This window comes from Phacochoerus africanus, chromosome 3 (assembly GCF_016906955.1).
Source record: "Phacochoerus africanus isolate WHEZ1 chromosome 3, ROS_Pafr_v1, whole genome shotgun sequence".
Lineage (NCBI taxonomy): Eukaryota > Metazoa > Chordata > Mammalia > Artiodactyla > Suidae > Phacochoerus > Phacochoerus africanus.
The window spans coordinates 154,080,709-154,108,188 of NC_062546.1; the positions used below are offsets into that span (position 1 = coordinate 154,080,709).

At 35.8% G+C, this 27,480-nt stretch overlaps 1 protein-coding gene across 1 annotated transcript in view; it reads left to right on the plus strand.

Annotated features, from left to right (window-relative positions):
* Nucleotides 1–27,251, plus strand: part of NUP35 (nucleoporin 35) — a 28,697-nt gene extending 1,446 nt beyond the window's left edge. The window contains exons 2-9 of the mRNA XM_047773025.1: nucleotides 1,957–2,127; nucleotides 3,987–4,114; nucleotides 6,332–6,392; nucleotides 19,417–19,558; nucleotides 22,666–22,735; nucleotides 23,779–23,907; nucleotides 24,986–25,150; nucleotides 26,619–27,251. Coding sequence (XP_047628981.1) covers nucleotides 1,957–2,127; nucleotides 3,987–4,114; nucleotides 6,332–6,392; nucleotides 19,417–19,558; nucleotides 22,666–22,735; nucleotides 23,779–23,907; nucleotides 24,986–25,150; nucleotides 26,619–26,696 — 944 coding nt within the window. The 3' untranslated portion in view covers nucleotides 26,697–27,251. The remainder of the gene's footprint in view (nucleotides 1–1,956; nucleotides 2,128–3,986; nucleotides 4,115–6,331; nucleotides 6,393–19,416; nucleotides 19,559–22,665; nucleotides 22,736–23,778; nucleotides 23,908–24,985; nucleotides 25,151–26,618) is intronic.
* Nucleotides 27,252–27,480: the final 229 nt, after the last annotated feature.

Genomic DNA, 27,480 nt, shown 5'->3' on the forward strand with positions numbered 1-27,480 from the left:
TTTAGGAGTGCACACTGTGAAATGGAATTTGACTTGAAGGATCCAATGGTATAGCTCAGTGAAATTAGCTTGAGGGTTGGGCAGTTAGTGACAGTTCAATTAAGAGCCCGTTGCCCAATTCCTCACTTTAGTGCTTTCTTTTGTATCACAATATATATCTGAATGTGTCAGAAATTTTCCTGACAATTCTTGTTATACTTGTCATATTTGTATGTTTTCCTTTGAGGGCTGGGAGAGTGAAAGTAGGCAGTATTTAAAACTTTGTAATACATTTATTACTATAGGTTTCTAAATATATGTTCAGAATATGCTTTTGTTTAGACTAGGTTTGATTTTTAGTGTTAGGTTTTTTAGAAATATGTTATAGTACCGTGGTACTTTGTAACGAGCATTTTGAAGTAATTACAATGTAATACAGCTCTTCACACCTTATTTCAGTATTTGCTTTATTCTTTCCCTAAATTTCTTTTACTTTTTCTTTTTTTTGTACGCTTGCATTGCTAAATCTAGGTCTACTTTGATGGGAAATAAAGGGAAGATCAAATAAGTGACAGCATTTGGATAGCACAAAACATATTTCTGTGGCTGTTTAGAAGTTAAGGAATAGGGAGTTCCCATCGTGGCTCAGTGGTGAGCGAATCCGCCTAGGAACCATGAGGTTGCAGGTTCGATCCCTGGCCTTGCTCAGTGGGTTAAGGATCTGGCGTTGCCATGAGATGTGGTGTAGGTTGCAGACCTGGCTTGGATCTCGCGTTGCTGTGGCTGTGGTGTAGGCTGGTGGCTACAGCTCCGATTAGACCCCTAGCCTGGGAACCTCCATATGCAGCGGGAGTGGCCCAAGAAAATGGCAAAAAAAAAAAAAACAAAAAGTTAAGGAATAGTTAATAAAGGCCATATAAAATAAAAATTATTTGACTTCTCTGAATGCCATGGATCACATTCAGGCTTGTCACATAGTTGAAAAATTAAGTTTTCATAAGCAGAAATTGAAGTTCTAAATGTACATATCATTACTTCAGTTTTGTCTATTATAAAATAATATTAGAATAATAATTAATATTTGGTGCTTACTCACTGTATATTAGGGACTTGAGTGTTTTACTTGCTATAATTCTAGTCAGAGCTCTGTGGGTGGGTGCTACGATTATGTCTGTTTTGCTGCGAGACTTGAACCCATGTCTTCGACTCCAGAGCTCATCTTTTCCTTACTGTGGTATTTTGTTCTGAAATTAGAGTAAGTTATAGCTTCCCTATTTTCATAGTTGCAGTAATAATAATAGCTACCCTAAGAATTGTGAAGATTAATTTTGAATTGATGATTATGAAATATCAATTCTCTTTTAAAATTGATTTTATATTAGGGAGACTTATATTGGTTTTGGTTATTCCTAATTTTAAAATGAATAATTTTTCAAAATGATTTAGAACATAAACTTTTCAAGTGTTTTCAGTATATTTCTAGTTGGGATACTAATCATCATTATTAGTGTGTTGTACATGGTTACACTTTTATTACAGAAATAACTTACATTTTTTGTGTGTATGGGGAAAGAAAAATGGGACATAAAGGAAGGTAAACTTGTTATGTTTGATTTGCTTAGACTTTATGTAACTACCCTGTCCTTGTTTTCACTTATTGGAAGCTGACCCAGAAATGGAAAGAAGTTATTCTGTATGTATTAGGGATCTTTTTTTAAGACAATAATAAGCTAAAATTTAAAAATAAGTTAATGAAATAATGTAAACAAAAACAGCTGTCCAGTATTATTTTGTTAATGCAAAATACTTTTTACATTTTTCTTGAAAAATTTTTATTGGTTTTTAAAATGAATTTAACTGTTCTGTAATTGTTTTGATTAAATTTTCAAAATTATGCTAGATTCTTGCATCCTTTTGTTAGATATTATTACATTAAAGACCTTTTTTTGGTATTATTTTATTTTCTGATTTATTTAGGATCGGAACCAATGATGTTGGGTTCACCCACATCTCCAAAGCCAGGGGTTAATGCCCAGTTCTTACCTGGATTTTTAATGGGGGATTTGCCAGCTCCAGTGACTCCACAACCTCGATCGATTAGTGGCCCTTCAGTAGGAGTAATGGAAATGAGATCACCTTTACTTGCAGGTAGGTCAAAAGAGTAGTGGTGCAGCATTCACCTGTATCAACACATTTATTTAAAAAACGTTAAGCTGTGCCTCTATTTTTTATTTCAAAATTATTAGAATATAGGTGTAAGCAATATGTTAAATTCCAAGAACTACTCACTAAAAATATCCATACTATATTTCATTCAATCTAAGATGCCATTGATTGTAAACTCACCATAATTTTATGTACCATTAAAAAAGAAAAAATATTATAACAGTGCCATTGGCCATTTTTTGTGAATTATCCCTTATCCCTTTCAGAGATGTTAAAGTATTTGCGGGGGGTTGGTGAGGAGGAGAAATATGGTCATTTAAATTCTGCTGAATTCTATTTAAGTAATTCATTGTAAATATAGTAATAGCAAATATTTGGTCAAAAGAAGTATAGTTTGAAAGTTTGTAGATATAAATTCTGTTTCTACTCATAGTGAATTATAATTCTCACTTAAAATGTGTTTAGTGAAAGGACTTCCTCCACAAACTGATTTGCAGTTGTTAGCACAAAATATATCTAAATGAAACACGAATCTTTTACAGGACTCTTTTAGCAAACAAATATTTTAAAAGATAACTTGGAAGTTTTGACTATGAGTAGTGAGAGTTAGCTACAAAAAAGGTTGGATTCCAAATGTGAGCTGATATCCTTTCAATAGATGTTTAAATGGAAATTGTTCTTCCTTCAGTCGTTCTTAAGGTATTGTTTGGGTTAAAGTTGTGTATTATCTTTTTTTTCTGGATTTATTAGGGAGGAATATGATAAGTTATATTCGAAGTGATTCACTTAAGAATATTATCTGGGCAGATTTTTGTTTTTTATGTATTTCCAAAGTATTGTTTTATTTATGTAGCTACCATATGTTGAATATTTATGAGCCAGGCAGTATGCTAAACATTTTATATGTTTTTTTCATTCTTTTGTCCATCTTAAAGGGTAGGTAGTGATACCCTTCTTTCTCAAAAGAGGAAACTGAGACTAAATGTTGTATAGAACTTGCTGAAGCTCAGTGGTTAGTAAGTGAAAGCAGAAAGTTAAAGCCCAGGTCAGTCTTGTTCTGTAGCCTGTGCTCTAATCTAAATAGCTTATGCTGTACTGTTTAGGCTCAGACACTAGTCTTTTAAAGGACTTGAGCTGTTTTACTCCTTGGCACTGCTGATTCTCTGATTTATAAAGACCTCATGTCCCCCAAAGTTGGTTGTTTTCCTGTATGTTTATTATGTACTTAAATATATTTCTATTGTAAGAGATATGAACAGGAATTTCAAGTCAAATTCCACATTAGAAGATTATATTTATTCAAGAGTATACAAACTGGAGCTGATTTATATCTACTTTCATGTGAGAAATAGGATCAAGTTTCGTATAGACATATTAAACATTTTGTAGAGAAAACAAAACGTGTTTTACTAAAACTAAAATTTCTTTCTTTCTTTTTTTTTGTCTTTTGTAGGGCCTCACCCATGGCATATGTAGGTTCCCAGGCTAGGGGTTGAATCAGAGCTGCAGCTGCCAGTCTATACCACAGCCATGGCAACACTGGATCCAAGCTGCATCTGCGATCTATGCTGCTGCAGCTTGTGGCAACATTGGATCCTTGACCCTCTGAGCGAGGCCAGGGATCGAACCTGAATCCTCATAGATACCAATCATGTTTTTAACCTGTTGAACCACAACGGGAATGCCTAAAACTGAAATTTCTGTGTACTTATTCTGGAAACTTACTCCAAGTACAGTTTATGGATATTTTAAATTATTTTGAAAATACAAATTTAAAAGGTCTTACCAGAAAGATGGAAGATTTCTTTGTTTTCTCACCTATGTTTTTCATACATTGTTAGGTGGGTCACCACCACAACCAATTGTACCAGCTCATAAAGATAAAAGTGGGGCTCCACCCGTTAGAAGTATATATGATGACATTTCCAGCCCAGGACTTGGATCAACACCTTTAACTTCAAGAAGACAGGTGATATAAAATATTCATGATCCACAGTTAATAATTTCATGTTTGTTTGTCCCTATATAAAAAGGGTAAGTAATTTGAAATGTTACCCAAAGGTCTATTTTAGTGTAATGCTGTTGCATAGAATAAGCGTTAAGGACAGCTGTCATAAACTCTACTTAAATTGTGTGTCATGAAATGTACTTAAAGATGTAATAGAACTCAGATAATTTTCTCATATAGATAGTTCTGTGTTTTTTTTAAAAGGTGTACCCTTTCATCAGTCCAGGCCCCAACCTACTTAAACATGTAGAAATGATTATTAAGTCATGCCTTGTTTAAAAAGTTCAATATTTGTACATAGTTTTGTCAAAGAATAAATGAAGATTCAGGGTTTTAATCAGATCTAGAGCACTTTGTAATGATCTGAGATCTTTATTTTAGGAATGGTTTTAGTAATGTAAGACCAACATCTTTTTAGAGCTATGTTCACCGTTTACATATTTTACTAGAAACACTGCCTCCTGTATATTTTTTTTGAGCTGAATCTAAAATGTTCTGTTCTGGAGAATTTTTCTTAAGGTTGATAGATAAATCTGATGTTTAGTTTAGAATGATAACTACTGCCTTATAAATTATGCCAGTTTTAGTTACTCCTCTGATAATACGTGGAAAGAAAGGTAGTTTACACTTATTGCTATGCTCAAAGTGTTTAAGAATCTTGTGGGTCATAATTTGTAGAGAAAATTTTTTATTTGAAAATTGGTAAGAATATTGTTAGATTAAAGCCCAAATTAGTTTTGCCCCCGGACACTTCGGTCAGTTTCTCTCTAATTGTGAAAAAGGTTGATATTGAGAATTGAACAGTACATTTTGTTATCTCTCTTAACAGTCTCCCAACTCTTGTTCTGGCACTGGATAATAGCCAGATTTTAGATAGTTTAGTCAGAATCTGTTAAAAAAAAAATCCTTTTTCTATATATTTACTTTTATACTTTTGGAGAAAGAGTTTCTCATGTATTTACTTTTTTTTTTGTCTTTTTTGTTGTTGTTGTTGTTGTTGTTGCTATTTCTTGGGCCGCTCCCGCGGCATATGGAGATTCCCAGGCTAGGGGTTGAATCGGAGCTGTAGCCACCGGCCTACGCCAGAGCCACAGCAACTCGGGATCCAAGCCGCGTCTGCAACCTACACCACAGCTCACGGCAACGCCGGATCGTTAACCCACTGAGCAAGGGCAGGGACCGAACCCGCAACCTCATGGTTCCTAGTCGGATTCGTTAACCACTGCGCCACGACGGGAACTCCTTGCCATTCCTTTTTTTTTTTTTTTTTTTAACTTTTTTTTAAATTGTGGAAGTTTCCAGGCTAGAGATCAGACTCGTCCCACAGCAGTGACAACACCAGATCCTTAACTGCTAGGCCACTAGGGAAATCCTGTTTCTCTTATTCTTGATTGGGTATTGTTTTTATTTATAGAAGGACTTTGAGCTTTTAAGGAGCTAGTATTGATAGTTTTGCTGCTTTGTTGCTTACTACTAGTAGAGGCAGAGATATGCTGTCTTTTATTGTATAAACTTGTTTGAGTCTGTAGTACTTCATTGTTTATAAATATCACTTTAAAATAAAATTTTGGGAGTTCCTGTGGTGGCTCAGTGGTTAGCAAACCCGACTAGCATCCACAAGGACGCAGACTCCATTCCTGGCTTCACTCAGTGGGCTAAGGATCCGGCGTTGCTGCGAGCTGTGGTGTAAGTCACAGATGTGGCTCGGATCCCGTGTTGCTGTGGCTCTGGCATAGGCCAGCAACTACAGCTCCTGATTGGACCCCTAGCCTGGGAACCTCCATATACTGCAGGTGCAGCCCTAAAAGACAAAAAAAAAAATTAAAATTTTGCCATATTTCTTTTTTTTCTCTGTTAATGATTTGAAGAATCACCATTATCTCTGTTATTTCAAATAATGTATCTTAGGAATTAAAAACAAATAGCAGTATTACTTCCTACTGAAAATAATATTTTTTCCCTAATGCAACTTTTCTTATTTAAACTTTTAATATGCTAACCAGTCTGGCATATTTTAAATTAATATTTATCAACTTAAAAAAACAAACTTAGAGAGTACTCTTCAATTATGAGCTAATAAGGGGCATTTCCAGTACCTGGTAGATAGTTGTTTATTGTGTTTATGTAATGGTTAGAACATTGCATTTTTACCTTACACTTTGTTCTAATTTCATGTAGGCAAACATTTCAGTAATGCAGAGTCCTCTTGTTGGGGTTATGACAGCTACTCCTGGAACAGGTAAGCAATGCCTTTTAATACCAATGACTGTTTTCTACTCTTTGAGGATAATACAAGATCTTTGTTAGTAATTGCCAAAATTTTATCTGTTACATTTCAAATCTGGAGACTTTCTCAAATGTCAGTAACTTCCTTCAGGAGGGAAATATTTAATATTTGTACAGTGATTCTTTTCTGAGCTTATAGATGTGATATTCTACTCAAATATTAAGAATTTTAAAAATTATATATTTAATAATGTCTCTTGAGTTACTAAAAAAATAAGAGTTGTTGTGGAGTTCCCATTGCGGCTCAGCAGGTTAAGAACCTGATTAATATCCATGAGGATGTGGGTTCGATCCTTGGCCTTGCTCAGTGGATTAAGGATCTGCAAGCTACAGCGCAGATCTGGTGTTGCTGTGGCTGTGGTGTTAAGTCAGCAGCTGCAGCTCTGATTCAGCCCCTAGCCTGGGAACTTCCATATGCCACAGGTGCTGCTCTAAAAAGAAAAAAAACAAAGTTGTTGCACCTGAGAGGAAGAGGAATACAGAGACTCAATAATAAAAGTATTCTAAGAGATTATCATGCATAGCTGTCAATCTAAATGTCATTGACTACAAACAGCCACCAGTTATATCTCATTTTTCTTTAAGATTAATAGTATTTTTATCACAATCAGCATCATCATAAGCATGACTCTTCTAACATATTCATGTATTTATAATATATAAATGTTCAGCAAATATTTGAGCACATTACTATATACTAGGTCCTGGGAAATTGAACAAAATAGATTATCCTTGCCTTTATGGAACTTATGTTTATTTGCAAAATTTACATTTGTAAATAAAATAAAGTCTGTTAGAAGGTAATATATTTTATGGAGGAAAATTAAGCAGCAAAGGGAAGTAGAGGGGGAGGATTTATATTAAATAAGGTAGTGTATTAGTTTTTCTTTTTCTGCCATAATATATTGACAGAAACTTAAAAGTGGCTTAAACAATTCAGATATACTGTTTTATAGTTCCGGAGGTGAGTAATCTGAAATTGTCTCAGTGGGCTGAAGTCAAGGCATTGGTAGGCTGTGTTACTTAGAGAGGCTCTAGAGGAGAATCTGTTTTCGTGCCTTTACCATCTACTAGAGGCTGCCTGCACTTCTTTGATTGTCCCTTTCCTCCATCTTTAAAGCCAGCAACATTGTATTTCTCTAACCATTCTTCAACAGTCCGTCTCTCTCTTTTTCTCTTTTAAGGACCCCTGTGAGTATTTGGAGCCCTTCTGGATAATCCAGGATAATTTCCCTATTTTAAGATCAGTAGATTAGCAGTCTTAACATCTACTATCTTAATTCTCCTTTGCCATGTAATGTAACATATTCCCAGGTCCCAGGGATAAGGACATGGACATGAGGGAGGGGGCATTATTCTAATTACTATGGATGGTTATAGGAAAAGTACCATTTACTCAAAAACTCTTAAGTGTTCTAAACAGGGGAAATAGCAAGGACAGAGGCACTGTGGGATTCACATCAGGGATGTTCAAACAAGAGTGAAGACACTAGTGTGGAATGGATTAACTGAGGGGAGGAATAGTAAGAAATGAGATCAGAGAGGTCGTGGGGGCCAATATGACAAGGCCTTGTAGGTTGTAACAGTTGATCTTTACCCAGAAAAGGTGGAAAACAAATAGGATGAGATTGCTTCTGTGGTGAGAAGAGACATTGGGGTGATGGACAAGAAGAAGGGAGACCAGGAGTTCCCTTCGTGGTGCAATGGAAACAAGTCTTACTAGAAACCATGAGGTTGCGGGTTCCATCCCTGGCCTTGCAAAGTGGGTTAAGGATCTGGCGTTGCCGTGAGCTGTGGTGTAGGTCACAGACGTGGCTCAGATCCCACATTGCTGTGGCTCTGGCGTAGGCCAGCGGCTACGACTCCAATTCAACCCCTAGCCTGGGAACCCCTGTATGCCGTAGTCCTGCATTAATCCAGGTGAGAGGTGGTGGTGGCTTAGACATAAAGGAAGACAGGAAAAAAGGAACAACAGCAAAAATAGATGGAAGGAAAGAAAAAGTAGCAAAGCAGATTTAAATGAACACTCCTGTTAAAGACAAGGGTGGATAACAAAAGTAATATCCAATGACAAGTTAGATCTTTTTATCCTCCAGATGTCAATTTCTTCAAGCTGTCTGTGAGCCATCACTGGTAGTGGTCTTAAAAGTCTAGATTTCTACTACCAGTTTGTTCAAGTCAATTTCTATCTTGCTCCTCAAATTTCTTTCAGTCTACACCCACTGCCCAAATCCAAAGCACATCTACACTTTTAGATATTTGTTATAGCAGCTCCCTTCTTGGTACCCAAATCTGTATTTATTTTAAATTGTTGCCATAACAAGGTACCACAAACTTGGTGGCTTAAAACAACACAAATTACTTTCTCATAGTTTCTATTGGTCAGATATCCAGGCACAGCTTGGGTTCTTTGCTTTAGAGCTCAGGTGTTAGTTGGCACTCTGCACTTTTCTGGAAGCTCTGTGGATGAATCTGCTTCTTTGGGTTGTTGGCCAAATTCATTTCCATGTCATATGGACCTGAGGTCCCTGTTTGTTTGCTGGCTGTTAATCTGTAGGTTGCTTTCAGCTTCTAGAGGCTGCCCTCATTCCTGGGCTCGTGGTTCCCTTTCCAACCTCAAAGAGAGCAATGACAGGGCAAGTCTTTTTTTATGCCTTGAATCTCTGTGAACTCTCTCTTCTGTTTTATCTCTGACTTAACTTTTTCAGCCGTCTGCTGCTGTTAAGGGCTCATCTGATTCCTTTGGGCTCACTGAATAATTCAGGGTAATTCCTTATTTTAAGATATGCTGATAAGTAACTTTAATTTTATCTGTAAGTCCCTTTACAGCAATACCTGGATTAGAGTTTGATTGAATTGCCAATCAAACCAGGGGACAGAAACTTTGGGGTAATGTCTTTAGATTTCTGTCTACCACATATATCATGGTGAAAAATCTAGGATGTCATTTCTGTCTCAGTTACATAGTTAAGGTGAAATGTTCCAGGGGAATTAGTTTTTAACAACCTTAATCTGATCAGATAAGTAGATGACAGTGCTCTGTTATGTGACAGTGCTTTGTTAGTGGCTGTTTGCTATAATGGTGTCCATTCAGTTGAATCAGTAAGTAATCTCAGAGACTTGAGAATTCAAGAACACATAATGTTAAGTAATGTATTTTATGCTTTAAAGGATTTCTTAGTTGTCTGAAAAGAATGCATTATAATCTTAACTGCTGTCAAGTGGAAGAACACAGGATTAAAGTTAATCAAACCCCCTTTTGTTTATTTTTTCTAATACTGTAACTTAATGGGTTCTTGTAATTTTAGAAATCATGTATAAAAATACAAGAACCATGATAGGGAAGTATACCTGTCATAAATTGGCCACTGGGAGCCAGTACTGCTTCTATTTTGAATTTAAGGAATTTAAGTCTTAATGGGGCATAGGTGAAAAAGAATGCTTTTGAAAAAATGTGATAGCCTGTCATGCATGGCTAGTAGTAAACAAGAAATGGGGAAAAGGAGTTAACTTGAGAAAATTGAGGAGGGGGGAAATGTAGAATTTTCACTTAGAGCTATTTTTTAGCTCCTAAATTTAGTGTTAAAAAAAATGAAAACTTCCTGTATAATTTGTAAATTTTAACTTTTTGAGATTGGCAACTTTTATAAAGAGATATCAGTGGGATTTAATGGCATAAGTAGTATTTTATGCTTAGGTCTTTATACTCAATAATGAGATTTTGGTTAGGTTTTAATTCTGTAACGGATGTTAAAAATCTCTTTTAGAATCTTATTTCTGGTACAGGAAAACCTTGGTTTTATGACAGAGTGGGGAGTCTGGACTAAAGAATTTCAGAAACTTTTGTTCAACTATGGTATGTTATTGCCTCTGGTAAAGAATATTGAGGAGTTCCTGTCGTGGCTCAGTGGTTAACGAATCTGACTATGAACCATGAGGTTGCAGGTTCAATCCCTGGCCTTGCTCAGTGGATTGAGGATCCAGCATTGCTGTGAGCTGTGGTTCAGGTCACAGATTTGGCTCGGATCTGGTGTTGCTGTGGCTCTGGCGCAGGCTGGCAGCTGTAGCTCTTATTGGACCCCTGGCCTGGGAACCTCCATATGCTGTGGGTGTGGCCCTAGGAAAGACAGAAAAAAAAAAAAAAGTTTGCCCTATTTTGCCCCATCCTCAGCCCTCAATTTTCTTCTGCTACTATTAAATATTAAACATTCTTCTACTTTTCATCTTCTTTTTAGTTAAATTTTTTTCTTGAGAAGTTCTTTCATTTATCAGCTCTCTTCTCAAGTGGTATACCACTTATATCTGCTGATATAATTATTTGTGTTAGCATATTGTTAACAGGTTAAGTGTAGTATTTAGTCTATATCAGTTTTTGGCTGCTTTTGTTGATGCCAGGGACTCACAGTTCTGATAGTATTCCCAGAAGGGCAGATAAAGGAGTAATTTATCTGTGAGGGACCTTTCCTTACACTTCTTTTTCAGATCTGGTTTTAGCTGTTCCTTGTATATACTCCTATAAAACTGTCTGCTAGACTTTCTCCATTACTGGATTTTGATCTTTAGGACAGAGGTTCCTTCAAGCTGGGTATGAAAGAACCTCAGTAAATGTTGAGTGAGTGACTAGATTAATGGATATAAGTTGTAGTGAATTGAATGTTCCCCCAAAATGATATGTTCACATCATAACTCCTGAAACTTTGAGTATTGCTTTATGTGGCCAAAATATATGATTAAGGATCTTGAGAAGGATAGCTCTAAAGGAAAGCTTAGGTAAGGACAGAGGAAAAGAGAAGGTAATCCTGGTAATTACCTGGGTGGACCCTAAATCCAATCACAAGTGTTCTTAGAGGCAGAGAGAAATTTGACAGGGACAGGAGAGACATGCAGAGGAGAAGGTGATGATGAAGTGAGGCAAACATCGGAGTATTTGGTTTTAACAGTAAGTCAATGAACAGCAAAATTTCCCAGCAGTTACCAGAAGCTATGTGGGGCAAGCAGTGGTTTCTCCCTTAGTGCCTTCAACAGGTATTTGCTGAAAACTTGTTCATGGACTTCTGGCCTCTAGAACTGTTGGGGGTGGGCAAGAAGGGGGGATCTCTGTTGTTTTAAGCCACCTAGTTTTGGTAATTTGTTACAGCAGACAGGGGAAACAAATATGTATATTGTATTTTGAGGCAGTGATAACCTGACACCAAACAAGAAGATTGGAATATTTGGGTCTAACTTGGCATGATATAGTTGCTTAGTAATAGGGAGTAAACACTAGTCTTAATCTTGATTACATTAGTTTCTAATGGCTGCTGTAGCAAATTATCACAGATTACAGTGAATGGTTTAAAACTCAGATTTATAAAAATTCTAGAGGTCAGAAGTCCGAAATGGGTATCACTGGGCTAACGTCAAGGTATTAGTGGGGCTATATTTTCTGGAGGCTCTAGGGGACATATCTTTTCCCTTTTTCAGTTTTACATTAAGGTAATTGAAGGTATTTTATCTTATCTCCCTCATATTATTGGAGTATAATTAAAATATATCAAACTTTATTCCTTTGTCATTGTTTATATTATGATTATGCAAACTCTGTTTACTGCTACAGCAAGTAGTATAATTTATTCTTTTTTTTTGTCTTTTTTGTTGTTGTTGTTGTTGTTGCTATTTCTTGGGCCGCTCCCGCGGCATATGGAGGTTCCCAGGCTAGGGGTTGAATCAGAGCTGTAGCCACCGGCCTACACCAGAGCCACAGCAACTCGGGATCCGAGCCGCGTCTGCAACCTACACCACAGCTCACGGCAACGCCGGATCTCCAACCATTGAGCAAGGGCAGGGACCGAACCCGCCACCTCATGGTTCCTAGTCGGATTCGTTAACCACTGCGCCACGACGGGAACTCCCTGAAATGCTTTTTGTCTGCTCTAAAGTGAATTGCTAGTTTGGCCAAGTATAGAATTTTAGGTTGGAGTTTTGGAGGCATCATTCCTTTGTCTTCTAGCTTCTGGTATTTGCAGAAGTCATTTGTAGTTATGATTCATGGGCTGTTGTATGTGGCCTGGTTTCAAAAAATTTAAGATCTCTGTGGTATTAATGTTTTCAATTTCACAAATGTATTTTGGTATGGGACTTTTTCATCTCTTTCTGGGGGAATTGATTGATCTTTTACATCAAGAAATTTAAACCTTGAGTTCTGGAAACTTCCCTCTATTTGTTTGAAAATAAATTTCTCCCTGTTTCTCTGTTCCCTTTTTCTGGAATTCCTTCTGTTTGTGGGCACTGCAGAGATTTCTAAATTTGTACTTTCTTTTCTGTTAGATTTACCTCTTATGTCTGTATTCTATTTTCTGAAAGATGTCCACAATCCTAATTTCCAAGTCATCTAATTTTTAGTTTGTTATTTTAATTTCCAGTAACTTCTTTCTGTAGTTGTTCTCTGATTGTACTTAAAAATGTAATATCCTTTACTTATTTCATGGGTAAAATAACTTAGTGAAATTAATGATGGTCTAAATAGGGTTAGGGTTAGGGTTACCCATTAATGATGGGTAAAATAACTTAGTGAAATTAATGATTCCTGCTTATATTGTCTTCTTATCTGTTTCCTTTTCACCTCTTTGGCCTTTCTTGGTGGAGGCATATTTATTGAATGAGGCACTAAAGAGCTACTTGGAGAGAGCAATGGTAGGAAGCTGGAGAGGGAGGCTGTTTTATGTCTTAATGGGCTTCACTGTAGGGGGATTTGATAGTTAAGTAGATTTTTGTTGGGATAATCTCTGATTTTGGCATATATACATCTTTTAGATTTCCAAAGAATTCTTTAATATTCAGCCTTAATGTCTAAGCTGGTGTTCTGAATATAGAAAGGGAGAAGTCTTCTCTTGAGTGTGCACATTTTCACTTTGTCTCTTATGTGGTGGTTCTCCAATGTGACTGGGACCCATTGAGTCCTGAGCCACTGAGATTCCTTTTCTCAGAAACTAAAAACTTTGTCTCTTGGGGGTGGAGTGGCTGAGTGACAATCATCTGGCTGCGTAAGATGAGGAAGGCTTGCCATCAAATCCCTTATTATACAGTCTTAAACTAGTTTTCCTTGATTTCAATCAGGAGCCTCTTTTACATCTTGCATAACTTCTATGGACTCCAAAACTTGAGACTTTCTAGAATGATTGTCATTAGGTGTTTGACAAGGATTAGAGATGAATACAAGTGTTTATTTCACCATTGGACATTTTTGTAGCCATTGTTCATAATTATTCTGGGTACAGTAAGTTTGTCAAACAGAAAAGTCTGAGGAAGCAGTCTACAAGATTGCTCTCTCTTCAGGTGTCAACTGCACATTTGGGGTTCCCCAGGACCCCTCACTTCATACCTGCTGGCTGCAAATTCAAGGGTTCCCAAGGCCACTCTAAGGTTTGATAATTCACTAGAAAGACTCAGGACTCACTGAGAGTGCTATACTTATAGTTACAGTTTTATTATAACAAATTAGAACCTCCTAAAGAAAAACGTGTAAGGCAAAGTCTGAAAGGATTCCAGACAAGAACTTCTGTTTCATGTTACCCTCCTGGCATTGATATATCGCACCACCCACAGAATATTGCCAAGTAGTGAAGCTCATTGGAGCTTCCATGCCCTGAATTTTCATTGGCGTTTCATTACTTGAAAATGATTGATCACAAGAGGATAACTACATCAGAACAATCCAGGGCGAGGTAATCTGTCAGTTGTCTTTGTATCCATAAAAGGAATATAGCTGAGTCACAATTTCCTCAATTAGCCTATTGTCATTAATTATAAACATCATCCAGATTTGCTCTGATTCAGTGCCTAACAAACACATTTCCTATAATAGTTTGACAGTGTACAGATTTCCTAGAAAAAAATGTGCTAATAAAATGTCTTATACAGTGTATAATTACATCTCTTATTTTAAATAAAAAAAAAAAAGAAAATGATTGATCAAATCATTGATCAAGTGGCTATTCCTCTGCCACAAGTATTCATTGGCTCAGAGATACAACCTTTTTGTTACATGATTGATTGGTCTTCCTGGTTAGTCTTTGTGGTGTGACTTGCCCTCATCTTGTTAGCACAAATTATTAGGTGCTCTTGGGTTTGAAGAGCCTGCCGTGAATAACAGAAACACTCCGGGCACTGGGGAAATTCCTAGGACTTAGAGGTTGTTTCCCAAGAACCTGATAAAGAACAGACATCTCTTGGGGCTGAGGCCAAATTCTTTATTATACATTTGTGCTTCTTTGTTTCTTGGTAAGAGGGTAACAACACTGCCAGGAATCTCTCTTTCTCCCCAAGTTTTTTATGCCGTGTATCTATTTTATCTCCTTTCATGTAAGTTAATGGTCTCTTTTGATATATTTGAATCTGGTCTTTAATTGAAGACATTTTCATGAAGGATAATAAATTCTTTCACTCTTCACCTCAGTCTGATCTTAAGAAGACTGTTTGAGTAGTGTTTTGCCAAGGGAGACTCATTATAGTTCAGTTTGATGTGGTTTGATAGGCACACTTTATTTTCATCTTATAAAGCATCGTGCTTGGGTACCAGAAGTTTGATTGAAAGGAAGTAACATCAGTGGAGCAATGGAACATTAACAAGGTGGGGGGCAATTATGCTAAAGTTATGTAAATAGCTTTAGATTATTTATAAGTAATTATGTTTTTCAGAGTAGTTGACAGGGCAAAAATTAGATTGCTTTTTCTTTTGAGACTTAATTTTGATTTGTTTTATTTTTATTTTATTTTATTTAATTTATTTAATTTAATTTATTTTATTTTATTTTATTTTATTTTATTTTATTTTATTTTATTTTATTTATTTATTTATTTTTTTGCCTTTTTGCTATTTCTTTGGGCCACTCCTGCGGCATATGGAGGTTCCCAGGCTAGGGGTCGAATCGGAGCTGTAGCCACCAGCCTACGCCAGAGCCACAGCAACGCGGGATCCGAGCCGCGTCTGCAACCTACACCACAGCTCACGGCAACGCCGGATCGTTAACCCACTGAACAAGGGCAGGGATCGAACCCGCCACCTCATGGTTCCTAGTCGGATTCGTTAACCACTGCGCCATGACGGGAACTCCTGTTTTATTTTTAAAGGTCATAATAGTTGTCTCATTTTGAACCTTTAATTTCTTGCTTGAGGGTTATTGCATGATGTAGCAACACTAAATTGTATTTTCTTAATGATAATATAGAACATAAAATTTTTTGAAATGGCTTCAAATTTTATACTAAAATGCCTTTTACTGACCTTTTTCTGTTGAAGGCATGTCTTTATAGTGAAAACTAAACTTATTTACAGGTATCTTTTATATGCTGCTCCTTATTTCCTAAAGGATAGTTGATAAGTTAGTTGATTAGCACACTTGTCAATGTGGCTCATTTTAGAAATGTTTTATACTATTTATTTTATTTTTTATTTTTTTATTTTTGGTCCTCCTGTGGCATATGGAGTTCCCGGTCCAGGGATCAGATCCAAGCTGCAGTTGCAACCTTAACCCACTGTGCTGGGCTGGGGATCAAACTCGTGTTCCAGTGCTCCCAAGATACTGCTGATCCTGTTGCAACCACAGCAGGAACTCCAAAATGTATTGTACCTTTAAAATGCTTCTGTTATGATGGGGAAATAGAATAATTGCTAGGAAAAAGAAAAATTGCTAAATGTATTAGAGCATGTATGCAGTTTGACAGTTATTTATTTTGTATTGTCTCTTTTAAGCATTAACTCAATTTCAAAATTAGATAAATTGGTAAGACTAAGCCATATAATATACTAGAATTCCATTTCCTTCTTGTAAATCTTTTTGTTTTCTCTAGAGTTAATGATAGTTATGTGTCTTCATTTGCTTGATTACTATTCTAAAAATATTTTAATATTTGTTTCTGAAGTTCCTGGCTGTAAAATTGTTTTTTGCCTGATTACTTGACATCGGAATATAAACAGTCAGTTTTGAACATCTTGTTTTCTAGTAGGGTCTAGGATAATGTTCTGAATTAAACAGATTCTTTAAAAAGCCTAATAAATCTGAGGTGATCTGAAATGTATTTTTTCCTTAGGAAAAGCTACATTAATGGGTTAAATTGGATTAATTCTTTTGCTAAATTTGAGTCCAGATGAAGTAAAGGGATTCAAGTTGTATGGCATAAAGAATTAAGAGTTTTGAAATCCTTAGATGACCATATTTTCCCTCTTTATTTAGAATCACATTGTTGCATTTTAATTCTGTGCTTGATTGATACCTTTAACTTTTAATTCTGTTGAGGATGTGTAGTTTTGGTTTGGCAAAAGAATGGACATCATAGGGAGTTCCCATTGTAGCACAGTGGAAGCGAATCTAGCTAGTATCCATGAGGATGCCGGATCAATCCCTGGCCTTGCTCAGTGGGTCTGGATCTGGTGTTGCTGTGAGCTGTGGTGTAGGCCATAGATGCAGCTCAAATCTCGAGTGGCTGTGGCTATGGCATAGGTTGGCAGCTGCAGCTGCAATTCTACCCCTAGCCTGGGAACTTCCATTAGCCATGGGTGTGGCCCTAAAAAGAAAAAAAAAGAAAAGCAATAGCATTGCTGGAAGTCTTTTTTATTTTAGACTTGACTCTGAATATATTTGTGCTGTCAATACAAAAAAATAATTGTACCAAGTGCATCATTTTTGGTACTGAAGTTGTATATTGTCAAAAAAGTTAACTTTTGTGAGTTCTCGTCTGTTTAACGTTCTTTTTAATTCTTGGAGTAACAGGTAAGTAAAGCAGGTTAATTTATGGATATAGTAAAGGGAAACAAACATTTATATCTTACCTTTTTTTTTTTGTCTTTTTGCCTTTTCTAGGGCTGCTCCTATGACATATGGAGATACCCAGGCTAGGGGTCTAATTGGAGCTGTAGCTGCTGGCCTACGCCAGAGCCACAGCAACACAGGATCCGAGCCATGTCTGCAACCTACACCACAGCTCACGGCAACGCCACATCCTTAACCCACTGAGCAAGGTCAGGGATCGAACCCACAACCTCATGGTTCCTAGTTGGATTCATTAATCACTGCGCCATGACGGGAACTCCTATATGTTACATGTTTATTGAGAAATTATTGACACTGGGTAAGTTTAAAGTATAAAATGTTTTGATTCCATACACTTATATATTACAAAATGACCATAGTATTAGTGTTATCTGACACTTTACATCATGTCACCTTATTTCTAGTTCTTTTTTGTGGTGAGTGTCTTTAGGATCTGTTTTCATAGCAGCTTTTAAGTATATAATATAGTATTACTAGTGATAATCACCATGCTATATTTTAGATCTCTCCAGAACTTATGACTGGAAGCTTGTACCCTTTGACCAACAACTCCCCATCCCCTAGCCCCTAGTAACCACAACTCTGCTTTCTGTCTGTGAGTTCTGCTTTTTTATATTCCACATATAAGTAAGGTGATGTAGTATTTGTCTTCCTTTGTCTAACTTCTTTCCCTTAATATCATGAACTTCATGCCCTCAAGGTCCATCCGTATTCCATTACACACACACACACACATACACACACATCTTTATCCCATTCATCTGTTGATGGACTCTTAGATTGTGTCCATATCTTGGCTGTTGTGAATAATGCTGCAGTGAACATGGAGTGTGCACATGGAGTGTGTATCTCTTTGAGATCCTATTTTGATTTTCTTTGGATGTATACTCAGAAGATTACTGAATCATATGGTAGTTCAATTTTTAATTTTGGGGGGGAACCCCTGTACCATTTTCCATAGTGTGTGTACCAACTTATATTCACACCAGCACTGCACAAGGATTCCTTTTTCTCCAAGTCCTCACCAACACTTATCTCTTATCTTTTTGATAATAGCCATTTGAAAAAGTGTAAGGTGATTGTGGTTTCGATTTGCATATTCCTGATGATTAGTGATGTTGAGCATTTTGGATGTGTTAGTCATTTCTATATATTCTTTGGAAAAATGTCTTTTCTCTGCCCATTTTTTAAAATTGGATAGTTTTTATGTGTGTGTGTGTTTACTATTGAATTGTATGAGTTCCTTATGTATTTTGGAAATTAACTTCTATTAGATATGTACACACATATATACATTTTCCTTATCACCCTCTCTGCTTTGTTATTTTTTTCCTGTAGAATTTTCTGTTTTCTTACATACTAGGTTTTTACTTTGTCTTTCTTCGAAGTTCTTTCAGAGATTTTTTTTTCCCCCTTTGGTTTAGTTTGTTCACTACTGTATCTTTAATACCTAGAATGATACTTGGTGCATATTTAAGTGCTGAAGAAATAGTGTTGTGTGAGTGAATCATTATTACTCCAAAGAGGAAAGGAAAATAGTCTCTGCTTCTCAGAATTGTGTGGTTTCAATAGGATAGAGCCTCTAAGATAAAACCAACATGTAAAGTGTTCAGCCTGACATGCTGGCCATGAAGTGCTCATTAATTGGTAGCTATTATTGAATGATAAGAAAAAACAATTAGACATTTCAGATAGAAATGACATGAATAAAAGAAAACTGCGTCACATTTTAGGGACTAGGGTAGATATTGTTTAGGAGCATACTGGAAGAAATAAGTTCAGAATTGTATTATGGAGGCCGAGGTTCCAAGGTTTGTTCTGTGTGTAATGAGGAGTTATTCAATATTTTTAAGGCAGAGGTGCTGTGATGAAAGTTGTAGGTTTGGAAGATGAGCCCATCAGAAGTCCTTGAGGTTGACTGGAGATCCTTCTGGTGTAGGCCTAAGTGGAAATTAATTAAACATTTAGCAAATTTATAAGTAATAAAACATTTGCAAAATTAAGTAATGCTCTAATTTTAATGACTCTGCAAGCTGGTAGTATATATTGATCTGGCTATGATAATGTATTTTGAATTATTTTGCAATTGCCAACTTTTAATATACTTTTCATATTAAGGCTTTGCTTTAATTTGTATTGGTAACTAACTTACTAAATATACTAATATAGGGCAAAGTATGTTTAGTCCAGCAAACATTGGTCAGCCACGAAAGACAACATTATCTCCTGCCCAGTTGGATCCTTTTTATACTCAAGGAGATTCTCTGACATCTGAAGATCACCTGGATGACACTTGGGTGACTGTGTTCGGGTAAGGTTCTGGATCATTTACCTTTAAAGAAAACAGCCCAAAATTTTATAATGAATATTATCAAACATAAAATTTTAAAAAAATTGCACAGCAAACATATATACCCACTACCCAGATTCTATGGTTGTTAACATTTTGCTGAATTTATCTACCATTAACTCATCATTTTTGTGGTTCTTGGTAAGTTTCAGAGTAAATTGCAGACATTAGTACATATTATCTTGACATTTCAGCTTGTATTTATTTAATAGTTTCTCCAACATTTATCTGTTTCCCTCTTCTCAGATTATTTTCTCTTCAGCATATTTAATGCTGGATATTAAAGAAGATTGCCATTTTAGACTTAGAAAGCTCTTTTCTCTTTGTGGTGGCTGTGTCTATGCTTGTATTGGACTTATTTTGAATTAACAAATTGAATTTTATTTGTGTATATTATATAGATACATACTGTGTCTTAAGGTTAGTACTTTCTAGTTACAGAATATTGAATATTAATAGAAATTGTGCATGAAATCCTAGATGCATTTTGAATAGATTTTTTTATCTAAAATAAAGCATACTGCATCATTTACAGGTGAGGAAAGTGAGGTATAGACAGATTAAGTAATGGACTCAGAGGCTTGCATCTAGTTATTAGCAAAGTTTCAGCAAAAACCCAGGTCTTTTATTCTCAGGCTGTTTTTGTTTATACTGTACTATATAAGGTTGATTTCTGAAAGTGTGATGTTATACTGTTACTAGACCTATTATATTTAGTTTTGGGAAAAAAATATAAAAACATGAACCTCTTGAAGGAAGAAGCACAGTAAATATTAACGGACTTTATATACTCAATTTATTCTAACTTTTAAAATTTGAAAGAATATGTAAGAATATAGTGAAAAGTTTTCCTTTCCACTTTTTCCCCCAAGCTGCAATTTTTCTCCCTTGTAAGGCAGTAATTGCCACCTGTTTTTTTTGTGTAGCCTTCCAGAGAGCGTCTGTGTTACTAATTCTGTTTAGGTAATAAGCAGGGTTGTTGCTTCTCCAGAAAGTCCATGCTCAGACCTATATCCGTAGCAACTGGGCTGGCTTGTTTTTTTCTTTTTTTGTGTGTGTGTTTAAATTTTCGTATTCGCTCATGAAGTAAGTGGCTATATGTTTTGAACATTTATGTACACTCTCAAGTCTGTTTTTCAGGTTCAGTAGTAATGGTATCACTTTTAAGATTCTTTAGTAATTAGATAAATTACTTGGCCTTTTGTGTGTGTGTGTGTGTGTGGGCACACCTATGGCATGCAGAAGTTCCCAGGCCAGGGATTGAACTCATGCCACAGCAGTAATAATGCTGGATCCTTAACCCACTGAGTCACAGGGAACTCTAGTCCTTTATTTTTAAGATGTATGCTTTCCCAGCTATTTATTTTCTGTTGGTTTTATGGCTTAGTAAGCCTATATGTGAGTTTAATTGCAAGTATGGAAACATTTTCTTCTAAGGGATAAAATATTTTATTTTGATCACTTATAGGGAAGTACATCTAAAATATACTATATATATGTGTGTATGTGTATGTTCTTCCTTTGATATTTTAACTTTTTCCTCCTGACTCAGAGTCATCATGAACTGTCATTTATTATTTTAGGGTAATTCTTTGACAGCTTATTGGAATGTTTCTGCTCAAAGTAGTCCTAGATTCTTAGAATTTTGTTTTATTTCTCAAGTACCTCCCTCACTTGCAACCGTTATTTCTTCCTTTCATTTTAATTTTTTTTAGTTCGGTTGGCACCCTGATTCATTTGGGGTTTTTCTTTGGGCTTCTAATCTTATTCCAAACTTAATGTAAAACGTAAAATAAATTACCAGCCCTGCATGCAGTGAGTGTTTTAGTCGTGTAGATTTTAATGTGTGGAATTTCTCACTTATTTTTATAACTCACAGTTTTTTCTTTAGAGTTTTTTTTTTTTTTTGTCTTTTTGCCATTTCTTGCGCTGCTCCTGCGGCATATGGAGATTCCCAGGCTAGGGGTCCAGTCGGAGCTGTAGCTTGCCAGCCTACGCCAGAGTCACAGCAACACGGGATCCGAGCCGCGTCTGCGGCCTACACCACAGCTCACGGCAACGCCACATCCTTAACCCACTGAGCAAGGGCAGGGACCAAACCGCAACCTCATGGTTCCTAGTTGGATTCGTTAACCACTTCGCCACGATGGGAACTCCTCTTTAGAGTTCTAATCCAAGTTCCAGGTAACGAAAGTTACTGGTTAAGGAAACTCCATATTTTCAAGTTGACGATAGCTTTATTATTTGGACTACGAAAGTTATATCTCATTATAATATTCAAACCATATAGAACTTTATAAAGAAGAAAGTGAAAGTACTTAGAATTTTCCTATACAGGAAATATGGCTATTAAAATCATCCTTTTCATTGTTTACTTACCATTGATATTGGTTCTGACTTTATTTTTGTTTCACGACTGCATTTCTGAATTTTCAGGTAGTGATTTTTATATATACACACACGTATAAGTACAAACATATGTATTTTTTTCTTTTTGGGCCATGCTTGAGACATTTAGAAATTCCTAGGCCAGGGATCGAACCCTTGCCACAGCAGTGACCTGAGCCACAGCAGTTGCAATGCTGGATCCATAGCCTTCTGTACCACCAGGGAACTCCCTTCAATATATGTTAATAAGACTATATAATTTAAAATTATTTCCCTTGTAATAACCATAGTATTACATCCAAATAATTCTCTCTCACTCTCTCACACACACACGCCTGTGTGCGCACACACGCATAAAATAAGTTATTTACATAGCTGTACCTTTTCTGATGGCCCTCTTTTCTAAGGGCTATCATGGCAATGAGAGTGGAATTTTAGAAATTTCAGAGGGAAATCGGGATGGAGAAAAATGGGTGACTCCAAACTAATTTTAACATACTTGCTTTTGGATGGTGGACAAATGATTAAATTTAGCTAATATAGGGGAAAACAGGATGAACAAAGGTCTCTTGTTAATGTACCAGACAGTTAAAGGGGAGTTTATCTTGAAACCATTATAAGTATGGTAATTTCCATTATATTTATTATGGAAATTGGACATCTCTTTTTTTTTTTTTCAGGTTTCCTCAGGCATCTGCTTCTTATATATTGTTACAATTTGCACAGTATGGGAATATCTTAAAACATGTGGTAAGGCTTAAAATTCTTCTCAGTTCAAAGATTTAGGGTGAGGAAAGATAAGCTGTGAATTGAGGGAAAACTTTGCTGTGAATGTTGTCTGTTTTTTCTCAACCTAAACATTTTTCTTTCTTTTTAAAGTTTTCATAGAACGTGTCTATTGGAGTCTAGAAGGCTAGAAATTACATAGTATTTGATAAAAAGGAAAAAAGAAGATAAACAGGAGAGCAGAAGTTTTAGGCTTCCCCCCTTTTAAAAGTAGTTCACAGTTTCTTAGAAAAGATTATGCCAAGTATTATTTTACTGTTTTCCAATTTGAGCTGGATGTATTGGGGATAAAGGAAAAAGATGTTTCTGACCTAAAGTTCTTAGGGCTTTTTTAGCTTGTAGAGAGCTTTTTAAAACAATTATCTTACCTTGCATAACAAGTTATAAATAACAAATCTTTTTTCTTTTACTAGCAATTGACTTAACTCCTACACAAAATCAGACCGATAAATACAGTTTTAAAACATTTGATAGCAAGTGTTGATAAGACCTTTTGTAAGAAACAGTTATCTTTTGAGAATTGCTTAACTTTCAGAGCATATTTGCCACTTATTCTTTATGTAAGAGAATTGAGAACTAGTTAGAGATTACTGAAATTGTTTAATAAGATTTTGGGTATTTTTTTTGCTTTTTAGGACCACACCTGTGGGGCAGTTCCCAGACTAGGGGTCAAATCGGAGCTGCAGCTGCCAGCCTATGCCACAGCCACAGCAACATGGGCTCCAAGCCTCATCTATGCCTACATCACAGCTCATGGCAATGCTGGATCCTAAACCCACTGAGTGAGGCCAGGGATCGAACCTGCATCTTCATGGATACTAGTGGATTTGTTACTGCTGAGCCATGATGATAAGATTTTTGTTGAATCTTAATATATAGCTTTTTTTTATAGGGCGTCAAAAAGTAGAAGCAGATTTATTTTCATATATTTCTGTTTTCTAATAGAACTCAAGTTTACATTTTATATACTTTATATTTTAATTTAAGAGAAAACTTCATTTTTGCAGATGTCAAACACAGGAAACTGGATGCATATTCGTTATCAGTCTAAACTGCAGGCCCGGAAAGCCTTAAGCAAAGACGGGAGGATTTTTGGAGAGTCCATCATGATTGGTGTAAAACCATGTATAGATAAAGTAAGTTGTTGCTGGTGTAATGAAAATAGCTTACTATACATGAAGAACACAAATCTTTACATGAAGAACACAAATCTAAGTACTAATGTTGGTGGTTATGTCACTTTTCTTCACTGTGTTTCTTTTTCTTAGTTTTAAAAATGTGATGGATGGTGTTATAGCACTCTGTTCTGGTAAGCCAAAGATAACTAGTCACAAGCTTTAGTATTTAGAGAGAATAGATCCCAACCCCTTCATTCCACAGATAAGGAGACTGAGAGGACTTAGGTAATTTATCCAGATTTGTTAAAGATGAGACCTGCATTATAGATCTCTTTAATTCTTGACACATTCCCTTTTTTGTGCAAAGCAACATCAAACTCTTTAAGCACTTTAAAGAAGTGGTGCTATTTCAGGATGAAGCATTTCATATGAGTGATAACTGAAGGTTAACTGTTAAAAGGCTGAGGCCTTTTATTACTCATTTTAAAGTATTTTAAAATTATTATATATTTATATACTTAAAAATAATACTGAATACGATGTAAACCTTTGTGGCTTGTAAAATCACAATCATTCTTTAAGTAAATATATGTGAACTTCTACTTACTAGTCACTGTGATGGTGCTTGTGTATTTTCATTAGTGCACAAAGCAGTCATTGTTCCTGTTATCATCATATAAGATCACTGAGTAGTTCTCTAATTATTATATTGTGCTATACAGGTATTTACGGAGGCTGGAGGAAAATTTGAGGTTACTGGGAGACTTATAGCTCCCATTCCCCTTAGTCTCCCCAAGAATTCTCTTTTTCTTTCTTGCTGATTTTCCATGGTGTTTGTTATCAGATTCTTACTCTTGAGAATCTGTAGTTATCTTGGGGATATTTGAGGTCACTGAGGTGAGCTTTGTGGCTGAGCCTTAGATTTCCTATACTAACTAGGAAGCATGTATTTTATTAAGCCTAAAATTATTCAAAAGGTTAATTAGATTAAATTATACTTTTAATAAAGGTTTCTTTAAATATAAGTAGTATGTAATAATGGATAATATGTATTATGTTAATAAACAGAGATGTTCTTTGTCTTTTTTTTCTCCAGAGTGTTATGGAAAACAGTGACAGGTGTGCTTTATCATCTCCATCTCTACCCTTTACACCACCAATCAAAACCTTAGGTACACCAACCCAACCTGGAAGTACTCCTAGGATTTCTACCATGAGACCTCTTGCTACAGCATACAAAGCTTCTACTAGTGACTATCAGGTATTTTAAGGATTGGATAAAAGAATATACTTTAAAGGCTTCAGTACATGGCTTGTTTAACCTTTTCATTGGATTGATTCTTTGCCATTAAATATTTCCTACTGAAGTTGATTGCCTTGTTGAAACCTATAAACTTTGTGTTTTATTTCTATTTTAAAAAGTAGAATTTGTGAGTTTTATTTATTTATTTATTTTTTGCTTAAGGCAGCATTCGTGGCATATGCAAATTCCCAGGCGAGGGGCTAAATTGGAGCTGCAGCTGCCAGCCTATACCACAATCACAGCAACACCAGATCCGAATCCCATCTGCAAACTCTACCACAGCTCATGGCAACACCGGATCCCTAACCCACTGAGTGAGGCCAGGGATCAAACCTGCATCCTCATGGATACTAGTCGGATTCGTTTCTGCTGTGCCACAATGGGAACTCCTAAAAATTATAATTTTAGCCAATTGGAAATGTATCTTGAATTCTTTAAAAAGTCTTTTGCCCTTTTTAAAAACGTTTTGAGAGTTATTTTAGTTTTTTTCTAAGTTAACATTCACATACATAAAAAGTTTCCCTTGTGGACATCTCCGACATGAAGTCTGTTAAGAGTCTATTAAATTGATGACTAAATCTGATGGTGTCACAGATGAAGACCATAGGTTGGAAATAGCTTTGGTTATCAGAAGAAAACATTGACCAGTTCCCATTTCAAAACTTACAATTTCAAAAAAATTTGAAGAAGTTCACATTATATTCATTGAAGAATGATAAAAGTATTACAGCTCTCATTCAGTGTGCTGTTGCCCTTACTTAATTTGCCAGGAGTTCTGAACTTGCCTAGCTTCAGTCCTGTGTCCTGAGATAGCAAATAAAATACTTGTGCCTTAGTAGGGCATTTTGACTTCCCCTGAAATTTGCATATCATTCATTCTAGAACTTTTTTTTTTACCCCTTTAGCTATTCTATTTTTTTTTGTTTGTTTTTATTATTATTTAAAAAAATTTTTTTAAGGGCCATGCTTGTGGCATATGGAAAATTCCCAGGCTAGGGGTAGAATCGGAGCTACAACTGCTGGCATACGCGACAGCTATGGCAATGCTGGATCCATAACCCACTGAGCTAGGACAAGGGATCAGACCTGCTGCATCTTCATGGATTTTAGTTGGGTTCATTACCACTGAGCCACAATGGGAACTCCTAAACGAATATTTTAAAGTTCTTATCTCTATTGATAAGCTTTTGTGTTTTGTGTTCAGTTTGGTAATTTAAGGAGCAGATGCAATTTGCTTTACCAAAGGAATACAGTTTCCCATTCTTAATAAGCATAAGGACATTCTAAGTCTGTATTTTAATCTTAAAATATACAGATTAGTGCTAAAAATGCATTTAATGGCTCTTTTAGATTAGCCATTAACTCTAGAACTGACTATGACATTAAAGAGAGCATGACCTAATAGTTGTGTGTGTTTTTTCAATAGGTTATTTCTGACAGACAGACTCCAAAAAAAGATGAAAGTCTTGTATCCAAAGCAATGGAATACATGTTCGGCTGGTAGTGTAGAAGAGCTAAGAACTCACTGCAAAGGAGAAGGCTGCTACACTAGAACAGTTAGCAGGGTACTGCTGGGTTTCCTTCGGTTAGTTATATAACCATTCGTGGCAGTATTGTATAGCTATCTCATACTTCATTTAGAAGCCTTTTTCTTTAAGGATACAGCATATTTGTAGTTCGCACTTTAAAAGATGCTTGAGATACATTTTAAAGAAACAAAATCCTTGTAAATAAGATTTGGTGTTTTCTATGATGCATGCTTAAGTGCAAAAAACTCAGCATTGATTACTGTAAATTATATAGTTGAGTTTGTAGTGAGGCTTTGTAGTCTTCATGAGTTGGCGAGGTGATTTTCATGAAGGGTAACTACAGCTGCTTCTAACAAGACAAAAAGATTATAATTAACAATTTGAATTACAGTCTTTTAACTTAGATGGTATTTAATATTTTAATTATCCTTGTTTATATATGTCCTGTCTTGGATTGTCATCTTTCAGTCTTGTAAAGCCAAAAGAGTCTTTTTAAAGTTTCTTGGTAATAAACTTGTCAGTTATATGTATTGAGCAGTTTTTGAAAGAGTGATTTTTTTAAATTACTACAAAGAATTTGAAGTTTTTGCTGAAATAAAGAAAATATGTCATGAACCTCCATCTACCTGTAATCTAGCTTTAATAACCCTGTAACCATCACGATTTTGTCATACTTATTTCTTCTCTTCGCCTTTGTTTAAAGCGTATCTCAGATGTGATTTTAATTTAAATATTTGAGGATACATAAAGAACATTTCC